Genomic DNA, 12027 nt, shown 5'->3' on the forward strand with positions numbered 1-12027 from the left:
GGCTATGGCCAAGCACGCCGGTCCCAAACTGCCTCCCATCATCGAGAGTCTGTGTCCGTCGCTGAACAACATCTACGAGTGTCAGCGGGTCACCGTCACGGCCTTCTTCTCCGAGGTACGCGCACAGCACACGCACAGCTACGTGGGTTCATGTTCTCTGAGGTTCAAAACGGCACACACAGCAATAGAGGGTATGCGCGTGACATCATCATCAAACCAGGAAGTTATGCAGGAACGCCTACTGAGTGGCAAAAAACTACTTTCTGGCCTCGACAGCCCCATACATCCAAACAGAAAAGTCCTATCTGATTGCATTAAACAACGTTAAACAATGTTAAACTCACTTTGCATGTTGCTTTGCCACTCGCTGTGCCATTGACTTTAAAGATGGAGTGCCGTGATTTTTTTCCACACTTAAACATGATCATCAGGTGTATTTAGGTGTATATGAGGTATAATTTTTTCAAAAAAGTGTACAGTATTTGTTAAAATGATGGTTTTATGTGGACACACCCACCAGTTCATTAGGTATGCGTGAGTTTAACCATAGCACCACCCACCTAATCCAGTCCCTCCGCCTCCTCCTTTAAGACCACCCACTTGTCCTAGTCCCTCCCCCTCCTTATAAAAGGACAGCCCATGGCTCTGCCCTTTTGTTTACAAAATGGCAAATTGGTGTCTGTAATGTAACAAAAACTCATGTTTTTGTGAATGTTAGAAGTGAACACTTCCAATATTTCTGAGATATCGTATAGGCACCATTATGCACTTATACTGCCACCATCCATGTATAGGCATATAATCCATGCATCCATACCATATCAGATCTGTTTTTTCTGATTTTTTATAATCATTTATTTATTTCCTCCAATTATATTGACCCTATTGTCGCAATCAGCTCAGCTCATCATCCAATTCGATCATAGTTTAACAGCAGAAACAATTAGTTTGATAGATCATTTAGCCTACAATATATTGTAGGCTATTGATTTCCTCCAGCTAAGCACCCTGGCATTAAAACTGTCCTTTATCTGACTGCGTTGAGTTTCAGCAAAAGTCGCCAGATTTAAAGAAACAAGCGGCCAGGTCCACAAAAATAAGTCACAGAAATTGCCGTGAATATTTATGAAAACGTTTCAACAACACCAATCCTTTTAACAACATATTAATCTGAGGGTCCTTCACATGAATCATTGGTCAAGTCAACCACATCTCCCCTGAAAGTTACTTATATGAAAACAAGCCCAAGTCGCTTGTAATAGCCAGACATGGCAACATGACATCCAGCGCGACACAACATACTTCTAATTCTTGACTTTACAGCCTCGTATAAGTATTAGGACCTACATACATATTGACTACAACAGCCAACAAGAATGCACACTGTGACACTACACTCTGTATCAAAGCCCGACCACTGTGATTATAAAAGAAACAACCTACTCCTTGAGAACAACAAGAGCAACTATACAGCAGAGCAGGTAGGCTATAAGACTGGTTTGTTGTGGTTTCCTTCCTGAGGACCCGACGTGAACATTTACTTGCTTCCAATCTAACGAAAAACAGTCTGCTCTGCTGTGAACTGGTAATGTGTGAAATGACTGTTTGAAAATCTGCCACACAGTTAGACACACACAGAGCAGCAAAAGCAAACTGGCTGCGCTGTTCAGTTCACACGTGTGTATGTGGCAGGCAGCTCCGCCCACAGAGGTTGTCGTATTTAAAAAATATGTATAGAGGGGGAGGTGCGTGTGTGCGTGCAATATTTTTACGTCACACTATCCGTGTTTACTTCATTGGCCCGTTTGACCGTCAAGGGTTCAGCCTCCAGGAAGAAACCCTAAATACAAAGTTATTACACCATTGGACATAAAAACGACTCCAGGGTGTCTAATGAAGTACTGTCACCCCATAGACACATGAAAAGCTGGAAAAATACAAAAATTGTGGCACTCCATCTTTAAGCATGCGCATACCCTCTATTGCAATCGTTTTTCAACATGGAAACGAGCCCATGTTGAAAACATCTCACACTGGCCCGGGTGTCACAGGTTTGAGTCCCAATCATGATGACCTTTGCTGTCATCTCTCTCTCTCGCTCTCTCTCTCTGTGTCTCTCTCTCAGTTGTTGAACCACCATGTGGTGACAGAGCTGATGCTGGTGGATGTCCTGATGAACAACATGATGGAGAGAATCTCCGACCCGTGTTGTGGCGTGCGCATGCTGGCCGTACGAGGCCTGGGCAACCTGGCCGTGGGCTCGCCTGAGAAGGTGAATGCACACGCACGCACTCTCACACACACACACACACACACACACACACACACACACACACACACACACACACACACACACTTGTGTGTAATGTCTCTGTTTCCAGCCTAATGTTGTTCTAAGCTTTTATCAGATACTGTAGACTTGAGAGACAAACATGAAATATGAATAAATACTTAACCACTTAAACTCTCTCGCTCTTTCTTTCTCTCTCGGTCTCGCACTCTCCCCCCCCCCCCCTCTCTCTCTCTCTCTGTCTCTGTCTCTCTCTCTGTCTCTCTCTCTCTCTCTTTCTCTCTCTCTCTCTCTCTCTCTCTCTCTCTCTCTCTCTCTCTCTCTCTCTCTCTCTCTCTCTCTCTCTCTCTCTCTCTCTCTCTCTCTCTCTCTGTCTCTCTCTCTCTCTCTCTGTCTCTCTCTCTCTCTAGGTTAATAAGTATGCTAAGGAGTTGTTGGCAGCTATGAGTTCAGGCATGGAGGAGAAGGATGATCCAGGTAAGAACAGTCAGTCTGGTGTAACCAGACGATATGGGACATCTCTGCCTCGCCAGACTGATCTCTGATCAGGCCATGCGAGCCCCACACATCATAGCACTTAACCCATTAACATATTCTGACCTGAGATCAGATTCTAAAAATGTCTGTTTTGAAAATGACAGTTTTCTGAAAAAGCTATGTTTCTATGTCAGTCGTTCTTCGATTTTTCAAAAATAGCAGACCTACAAGCTCGTAGCGCGCCACTCGGTGGGGCGCTATGAGCTTGTAGATCGCTATTTTTCAATAGCTAAAGCATAACATAATGCTAACATTAAAAGGGGTTAGCATGATGTGGAAGTATGTCCAAAGCCTGGCTACACGAGACTATTCAGTCTCATGTTAATAGTCTCAGATATTAATACAATCTGGGAATACATTTCTTACCAAGAATTTTCTTTACTAATGTGTTTGTAAAGGTGTCTGCTAACATATCCTTGCTGTCGGGAGGAAACCTCATAACTCCATTTTTGAGGTTTTTGGCATAAATCAGTGCTATTGAACACCCTTTACGTCTGTGTGTTGTTTCGAAAATATTGAACCAATGGAAAGTAGTAAAAAGTGCTTTGGACAAAACCTCTTAACTCCATTGGACCCTCAAAATGTCTGCTAAAGCAACTAACTCCACCACCTCTCCCCCTCTCATGGAAGTAATTGACAATATATAAAGTTACAACACCAACTTTGATGAGGCAGTATTTGCTTTGTTTTAAAAACATTTCCTGAAAAATGTATATTTTTCATTTCCTGAAAAACGGAACATTTTGGAGTTATGAGGTTTCCTCCCGACAGCAGAGATATGGCAAAATGTCTCTAAATGTCATTATGCTTCAAGTAGCACGTGACTTGTCAAACTAGGGCTGTTTTCAGGATTCTGAATCCAACTTTCAGCAGCTGTCAAAAATTCCCCCTAGGGTGGTTGAATAGAAACCATGTTTCTATTCATATACTTAGTAGACACCTTTACAAACACACTGGTGAAGAACATTCTCGGTAAGAAATGTATTCCCAGATTTGACATTTATTCCGATAATATTCCCTGAAGCATTAAGTGTCCAGTGTGTTGTCATGACAACTTATCTTCTCATATCTCATTGTCTGCCTGTCCGTCCGTCCGTCCGTCCGTCTGTCCAGGTAAGCTGATCACCCTGGAGTCTATGTCGGGACTGTCCAAAGTCCTCCTCCACCTGGACAAGAAGAACGTCCATCTCCTGGTGGTCTACATCTTCATGAAGATCAAGCCTTTCCTGGAGAACGTACGTGTTGTTTTATATGCCTGCTATGTTCTGCACAGCGCTACTGGTCCACCTGTCAATGGAAATGAGATGTTCTTGAAACTAATTATTATTATTATTACTAGAATTTCGCCGCGGCTTTGGGCGGCTCATCCTAGAGTTGCGTTGCAGCGCAATATGGGAAGAAGGAAATTGCGGGAGTTGACAGACTCCACATGTAGTAACGGATGGGTTATTAATTTTTATTATGTGTTGTTGCGCGCACACACACACTCACTCGCACACTTGTCAATTCAAGTCCCCCCCGGCGCCGCGATGCAATACAAAAACCCTCCACAGTCTACTGTGAAGTTGTGAACCGGTGACACTGACGCGAGGTCCATGTCGTACGGCAGCTGCTTTAGCTGCGTTCACCAAGCGTAGGTGTGTGGCGTTTGCCGCGTTATATAGGCGAGAGATGCCTTTTTTAGAGTTGTTGCCGACGTGTTGTTGCTGCCGTTGGTGGCCGTCATGGGTCCTCATTAGTGTAGTTTAACCCATTCTGAACGGGAACCCATTTTGGTGTTGGCATCATGTTATGCTTTAGCTATTGAAAAATAGCAGATCTACAAGCTCATAGCACGCCACCGAGTGGCGCGCTACGAGCTTGTAGGTCTGCTATTTCTTAAATCGAAGAGTGACTGACATAGAGACATTTTTAGAATCTGATCTCAGGTCAGAATGGGCTAGTCAACACGACGTGGTGTTTGTTTGTCGATGCGTACTGTTACTGAGGTGGAGTGTTCGCCACGGCAGCCGGAGGGGGGGGGGGGGAAGCTGGTAGTGGAGCAGGGGCAGCAAGGTTTGACGTTGAGGGGTCGGAAATCATCCTGGTCGCGTGGTTCATGTAACGTGTGTGTGAATGTGAAGGCCGTAGGACTGGCCCCATGAAGTGAACGGAGTTGGCGTAACTCGGCAAAGTGGTGACGATTTTGACGTAGGCTGAGGTGGTGTTGCGCAAGAATGTGTTCTTTCATAGAAATGGGTATTGTACTGTAAATATGACAGTTGCATGGATGCAAAGTAGTGCGTGATGTCTGGACAGGCATATGTTGGTGTTAACGGTGTGGTTTGGTAGGAGAAGGCGGACACAGGGTGGTGGGTTGCGCTGGCTATTAGTGTGGCAGGACTATTGTCTTGTTTGTTTTGTTTTAACTATTGTTCACTCTGTAACCTGTTTAACCTTAACCCTTTCTGTACGGGAACCCCTCTTGGTGTTTTTTTTTAAGCATTATGTTATACTTTAGCTATTGCAAAATATCAGATCTACAAGCCCGTGCTACAAGCTTGTAGATCTGCTAATTTTGAATATATATGCTTTCAGAGCGAACGTTTTTAAGTCAAATCTTTGCCTCTGGGGGAGGCATTATTTTCAGATGGGGGTCGATGGTCAAATACATAATATTTTTGGAGGTCCTTGACATGAAAATGAGAACCACTGACATGGAAGTTGGAACCATAGGGTTTTTCAGAAAACCGTCAGGATTTAGAAGACATTTGTAGAATCGTCCTCGGGTCTAAAATGGGTTTAAACCTGGAACTGCGTGTATTTGTTGGTCGGTTCCAGGAGAACGATGACATCCGCTGTGCGTCCATTCTGCTGTTGGGGAACCTGTCCAAGTTCGGTTCAGGAGAGCCGGTGTTCAAAGACCAGATCCACAACGTTCTGGTCAGCCTGCTGCTGCACCTGGTCGACCCCAACACACAGGTGGTCAAGGTACAGCACCCACACACACACACACACACACACTCTCTCTCACACTCACACTCACACTCACACTCACACACACACACACACACACACACACACACACACACACCTGGTTGACACACACCTGGTCAACACACAGGTGGTGAAAAGCAAAGGCTCGCAACTCACTTTTGTAAATGCTCCCAAGTATTTATTCACAATCGCAGCAGGAAAGGACATACAGTACAAGTATGGAAATAGAAACATTTCATACTTTGACTCAAGTTTCAACTTCTGCTGGAATCTATTGTTCCCCAACGCAGTTTTTTTCTGTAGCGCATTTCGATGTGAGCTTTGAGCTTCTGACCCCACTGTATTTCAATACTCTCTGTGTGTGTGCTCGTGTGTGTGTGTGTGTGTGTGTCTGCATGCATGCGTGTGTGCGTGCGTGCGTGCGCGTCCAGGCGTGCAAGTATGCGATGCGCGTGTGTGCCCCTGTGGTGGGCTCGGATCAGATCACCAACATGTTCCAGACTCACCTCCACGAGGACAAGAGCCTGCACTACGGAGAGTTCATCAACGACCTCACCAAGTACCTGGTGAGAGACACGCACACTTTCTTAACTTGTTTATTGCCATTATAGAATCATTTACAAGCAATTCCATTTCATATTACAGAACATTTCCTTTTCTCTCAGTTCATTTTTTGTGAAGTGTACAAGTAAAATAAATGACATTACAAGAAAAAGAAAGAAAACAAAACAAAAATACATGGTAATATATTGTATAGTATTGTTTGCCTTGGAGATAATTACATAATTACTTTACTTTTCACTGTGATACGGGAGGTTTTTAATTTAGAGTATCTATATTTTTAGTTTTTAATTTAGTGTATCTGGGCAGCGTCATTTGTATATTCTGCTTCCAGATATTCTGGCACTAACTCCCATCTCCCTTTGAAGTAAGGAAGCTTCATTTGAAGCTGGGCTGTCATGTATTCCATCTTGTATATTTGTTTAATTTTTTGTCGCCACTGATCCATGCGTTTTGACTGTCGATCGCGGTCCCGCCGCTGGTCGCGGTAGAATAATTCAAGCCTCGGGTGTAACTGTGTGTGTGCGTTGCGTGTGTGTGTGTGTATGTGTGTTAGATCCAGGACTTTCCCAGCATGTTGAACTTCTACCACATCTCGGTGATTCAGTTCTTCAAGAGCAACTGGGCCGACGTGCGCGGAGGAGCGGCCATGTTCATAGGTGAGAAGACCTTCTCCCTCCTTCCTGCCACAACCCGTCTGTTCTTCACAGATGGGCCGTGAGCGCCCTCTTGTGGATACTGACCAATTCTCACATGTAATCGAAAATCGGGCCATGTTTAATCCATTTTGGGCGGGAACCCCTTTTGGTGTTAGCATTATGTTACGCTTTAGCTATTGAAAAATAGCAGATCGGAGGAGTGCTCCTCTTCACCTCCTTTATCCTCCTTCTCCTCCTCCTGTTTCCTCATACTAGCTCCAGTCGGTTCTGGACCCGGTTCCTTGCATGGTTCTGTCTGTAGAGGGCGCTGTTATAAAAACCCAGAGGTTACGAGTCCCGGAGGTCTTACTGATTATCGCTCTTGAATATAATGCTCTCGAAGAGGTCAGTCTGGAAGAAGACGAGTACCGTTGTCCTGTGCCGACGCGAGACGAGGCAGCCACGCCTAAATATGGAACCCCTGAGGACAGACGTGGATGTGTCAGCCAGCTCCATATATGGAGTTATATAGACAGACAGTCGTAACCCCATATATGGACTTCTTACAGACGACAATAACCACGACAAACCAGGACTTGCTTCCTATCTACTGTATCTATAAATGCACCAAGTATGTACGTGTTTATGTACATACGTACATTATGTAATCCACGTAGCTCGAAAACCGTTCGCCCCCCACCGACTTCAAATTTGACACGCGCGTTCCACACTCCGACAGGGAGTCCGTCGGATAGCCGGTTGTCCAGAACAAGCACAAAAGCCTCTGCCCGGGATCCGGACAATTGATCACACATGATCTCCCCCTAGATCTCCATATATGGAGCTGGCCCGTTCTGACATCACAGTGATGTTCTGACATAATGCATAGACTCCATATTTGGGCACGCCTGACGGAGGACTCCATATATGGGCATATTAGGGACACAGACGTAATAACTGGTTGGGTCATGCATTTCCAACTTGCATCGTTCCAAGTAGGCCAAGTGCCCAACGGGCACCGCTCTAGTTAAACAAACCATGAAAGCCTTCGTTACAGCGATTTCCTGTGGAAATATGTCAAATGTCAACAAAAGCAACGATAAGAAAATATATTAAAAGTTTTGGGTCTGAGAGGCTAAATCTTATCAAATGGTGGTCCGTGTTTCAAAAGGGCCAATCCTGCAATCTTTGAAAGCCAATGTTAGCCAATTAGGATGGAATATGAAATATTGGGCAGATCCGTCTTGAACACATGACTTTAGAGATGGTGTGTAACGATTTGTGGGATTTTTGGACAGAATCTAGAGGAGTGATATCAAAACATGTGTTTTTCAAAAGTCTGCCTCCTGGTGGCGCAATAACAGGCCATTCTGGAAATATGCATCCAGGGAGTGTGTGTGTGCGCAAAATTTGGCATCGACTGGGTTAACGGTGCCGGAGATTAGCTGTTCACAGACGGACGGACGGATGGACACACGGACGGACGGAGTGCAAAACATACTCTCTCCCCATGCCTTCGGCCTGGTGGAGACAATAAAACATACTCTCTCCCCATGCCTTCGGCCTGGTGGAGACAATAAAACATACTCTCTCCCCATGCCTTCGGCCTGGTGGAGACAATAAAACATACTCTCTCCCCATGCCTTCGGCCTGGTGGAGACAGTAATGATGTGAAATGGGTTGAAAACAAAGAAGCACTGATATAATATGTTAAGTATTGATGTTGTCCTTCAGGCTTCCTGCTGGGGAACATTCCAGAAGAGCTGCTGTCTCAACTCAACATGGGAACCATCACTAAAGGTACACCTCTACCTCCACATTTAACATGGTAACCTTCACTAAAAATACACCTATACCTCCACATTTAACATAAATACACCTCTACCTCCACATTTAACATGGTAACCATCACTAAAGGTACACCTCTACCTCCACATTTAACATGGTAACCTTCACTAAAGGTACACCTCTACCTCCACATTTAACATAAATACACCTCTACCTCCACATTTAACATGGTAACCATCACTAAAGGTACACCTCTACCTCCACATTTAACATGGTAACCTTCACTAAAGGTACACCTATACCTCCACATTTAACATGGTAACCATCACTAAAAATACACCTCTACCTCCACATTTAACATGGTAACCTTCACTAAAGGTACACCTCTACCTCCACATTTAACATGGTAACCATCACTAAAAATACACCTATACCTCCACATTTAACATGGTAACCATCACTAAAAATACACCTATACCTCCACATTTAACATGGTAACCATCACTAAAGGTACACCTATACCTCCACATTTAACATGGTAACCATCACTAAAGGTACACCTCTACCTCCACATTTAACATGGTAACCATCACTAAAAATACACCTCTACCTCCACATTTAACATGGTAACCTTCACTAAAAATACACCTCTACCTCCACATTTAACATGGTAACCTTCACTAAAAATACATCTCTACCTCCACATTTAACATGGTAACCATCACTAAAAATACACCTCTACCTCCACATTTAACATGGTAACCATCACTAAAAATACACCTCTACCTCCACATTTAACATGGTAACCATCACAAAAAATACACCTCTACCTCCACATTTAACATGGTAACCATCACTAAAAATACACCTCTACCTCCACATTTAACATGGGAACCATCACTAAAGGTACACCTATACCTCCACATTTAACATGGTAACCATCACTAAAATTACACCTCTACCTCCACATTTAACATGGTAACCATCACTAAAAATACACCTCTACCTCCACATTTAACATGGGAACCATCACTAAAGGTACACCTATACCTCCACATTTAACATGGTAACCATCACTAAAATTACACCTCTACCTCCACATTTAACATGGTAACCATCACTAAAAATACACCTATACCTCCACATTTAACATGGTAACCATCACTAAAAATACACCTATACCTCCACATTTAACATGGTAACCATCACTAAAATTACACCTCTACCTCCACATTTAACATGGTAACCATCACTAAAAATACACCTATACCTCCACATTTAACATGGTAACCTTCACTAAAAATACACCTATACCTCCACATTTAACATGGTAACCATGCAGCACACGCTGGACTGACATCCTGTCTGGAGCGTCCATCTTTAATGCTAAATAAATAGCGTCAATGCTAGCGAGCTAAAATGAAGCCATCCTTGCTCTTGAAAGCGTCAATGTTTCCATCTTATCCACCGGATAATCAGCAAAGACCTCCGAACATCGCGCATTTTATCCAAACCACGGAGAGCTCCGTAGATTAGGAGTTATTCAGCTTTTTAGTCAGCCTGTATAATGGGAGGTGGACGGCAACGCTGTTGCGCAATCCGGTCTAGGATCACTAAAGAAGGAAAGGCCAAGACAAAATAATAAAAAGAATCAGCGATCCGGTTTGATATCAATAATAAAGCTTATCAGACGGAACGTTACGCCAGAAGCAGTAAAACCATTAAGACCAGGAATGCATCTGTGTCATCTTTTACTTTAGCTATTCGAAAATCTACAAGCAGATCTGCCATGTTTGAAAATGTTTGGCAAATCTTTGTGTACAGTATACTCTTACAGTATATTCTTTCAAAGCAAACATTTTTAACTCGAATGATTGGGTTCCTGGAACAAAATATTTTGGTCGGCGGCCAAATACATTGTGGCGGTCCTTGACATGAAAATGTTTTTAGGCACCATTGACATACTGTAGTTTTTTTCTGAAAACTGTACACAGATCATGTCTTATAAATATTGACTTCTTTATGGGTTAATGGTTTGCGGGGGACTGATCTGTGTGTGTGTGTGTGTGTGTGTGTGTGTGTGTGTGTGTGTGTGTGTGTGTGTGTGTGTGTGTGTGTGTGTGTGTGTGTGTGTGTGTGTGTGTGTGTGTGTGTGTGTGTGTGTGTGTGTGTGTGTGTGTGTGTGTGTGTGTGTGTGTGTGTGTGTGTGTGTGTGTGTGTGTGTGTGTGTGTGTGTGTGTGTGTGTGTGCGCGCGCGTGTGTGCAGGACTGGTCATGTTGTTGCAGGATCCAGATGCAGTAGTGAGGGTGAAGGCTGCCGAGGCTATGGGACGCTTCCACTGACGAACTGTGCACAAACACACACACACACAATCCGCTGCATTAGCACAGCGACCACTGGCACGAGCATGTAGTATAATAAACATAACGCAGCTGAAGGTCACACCCTCTCCATCCAGATCAGTGTCTGAGCGGGAAGTTTGTTTTAGTTGACGACGGGGGATTCACCAAAACCACATAATACAACTAAATAAATCTAGAAACAAACAAACATACACACACATCACGCATACGCACGTGCACACTCACTGCACACACAGCATGTGTATGCGTTTTTTTTTTTTTCTACAACAAGATGACGGCGGTACTTGAAACTCCAGATAATGGAAGTTGTGAATTATGATGACGACTATAGAGGGTATGCGCATGCATGCAAAGTGAGTGGCAAAGTGAGTTTTAACGTCGTTTAACGCAATCCGATATAGGACGTTTCTGTTGGTCAGCGACTGTACGTTTTTTTTGCCAACTCCGTTAACTAAAGTATGATGATGATGATGCTGCGCATACCCTCTGTTTTAATAACTCTGATATTAATGATGATAAACCGCGACCAAAGACTGTGTACTTCCTGCAATAGATAAGAGGGGCTTCCCATGTAGCGCCCCAGAGACTTTTGCAGTATGCACATCCCCCCCCCCTCCTGACGTACGACATGACAATACAACCCCAGCCAGCGAGGTACAGGGGGGGGGGGGGGAAACGTTCACGTCATGACAATTCAACCACAACCAGCGAGGTACGGGGGGGGGAGGGGGGGAAACGTTCACGTCATGACAATTCAACCACAACCAGCGAGGTACAGGGGGGGAGGGGGGGAAACGTTCACGTCATGACAATTCAACCACAACCAGCGAGGTACAGGGGGGGAGGGGGGGAAACGTTCACGTCATGACAATT

General features: G+C 44.2%; 1 protein-coding gene across 4 annotated transcripts in view; it reads left to right on the forward strand.

Annotated features, from left to right (window-relative positions):
- Positions 1–11346, forward strand: part of mroh1 (maestro heat-like repeat family member 1) — a 75003-nt gene extending 63657 nt beyond the window's left edge. For all 4 annotated transcript variants that reach the window (XM_083760375.1, XM_083760377.1, XM_083760378.1 and 1 more), the window contains 9 exons: positions 1–115; positions 2126–2272; positions 2701–2767; positions 3941–4062; positions 5648–5797; positions 6235–6369; positions 6921–7023; positions 8737–8802; positions 11057–11346. In XM_083760375.1, the coding sequence (XP_083616501.1) occupies positions 1–115; positions 2126–2272; positions 2701–2767; positions 3941–4062; positions 5648–5797; positions 6235–6369; positions 6921–7023; positions 8737–8802; positions 11057–11133 (982 nt within the window). In that variant the 3' untranslated portion in view covers positions 11134–11346. The remainder of the gene's footprint in view (positions 116–2125; positions 2273–2700; positions 2768–3940; positions 4063–5647; positions 5798–6234; positions 6370–6920; positions 7024–8736; positions 8803–11056) is intronic.
- The last annotated feature ends 681 nt before the right edge of the window (positions 11347–12027 follow it).

The sequence above is a fragment of the Protomyctophum parallelum genome, assembly GCF_964188405.1.
Source record: "Protomyctophum parallelum genome assembly, chromosome: 3".
Taxonomy (NCBI): domain Eukaryota; kingdom Metazoa; phylum Chordata; class Actinopteri; order Myctophiformes; family Myctophidae; genus Protomyctophum; species Protomyctophum parallelum.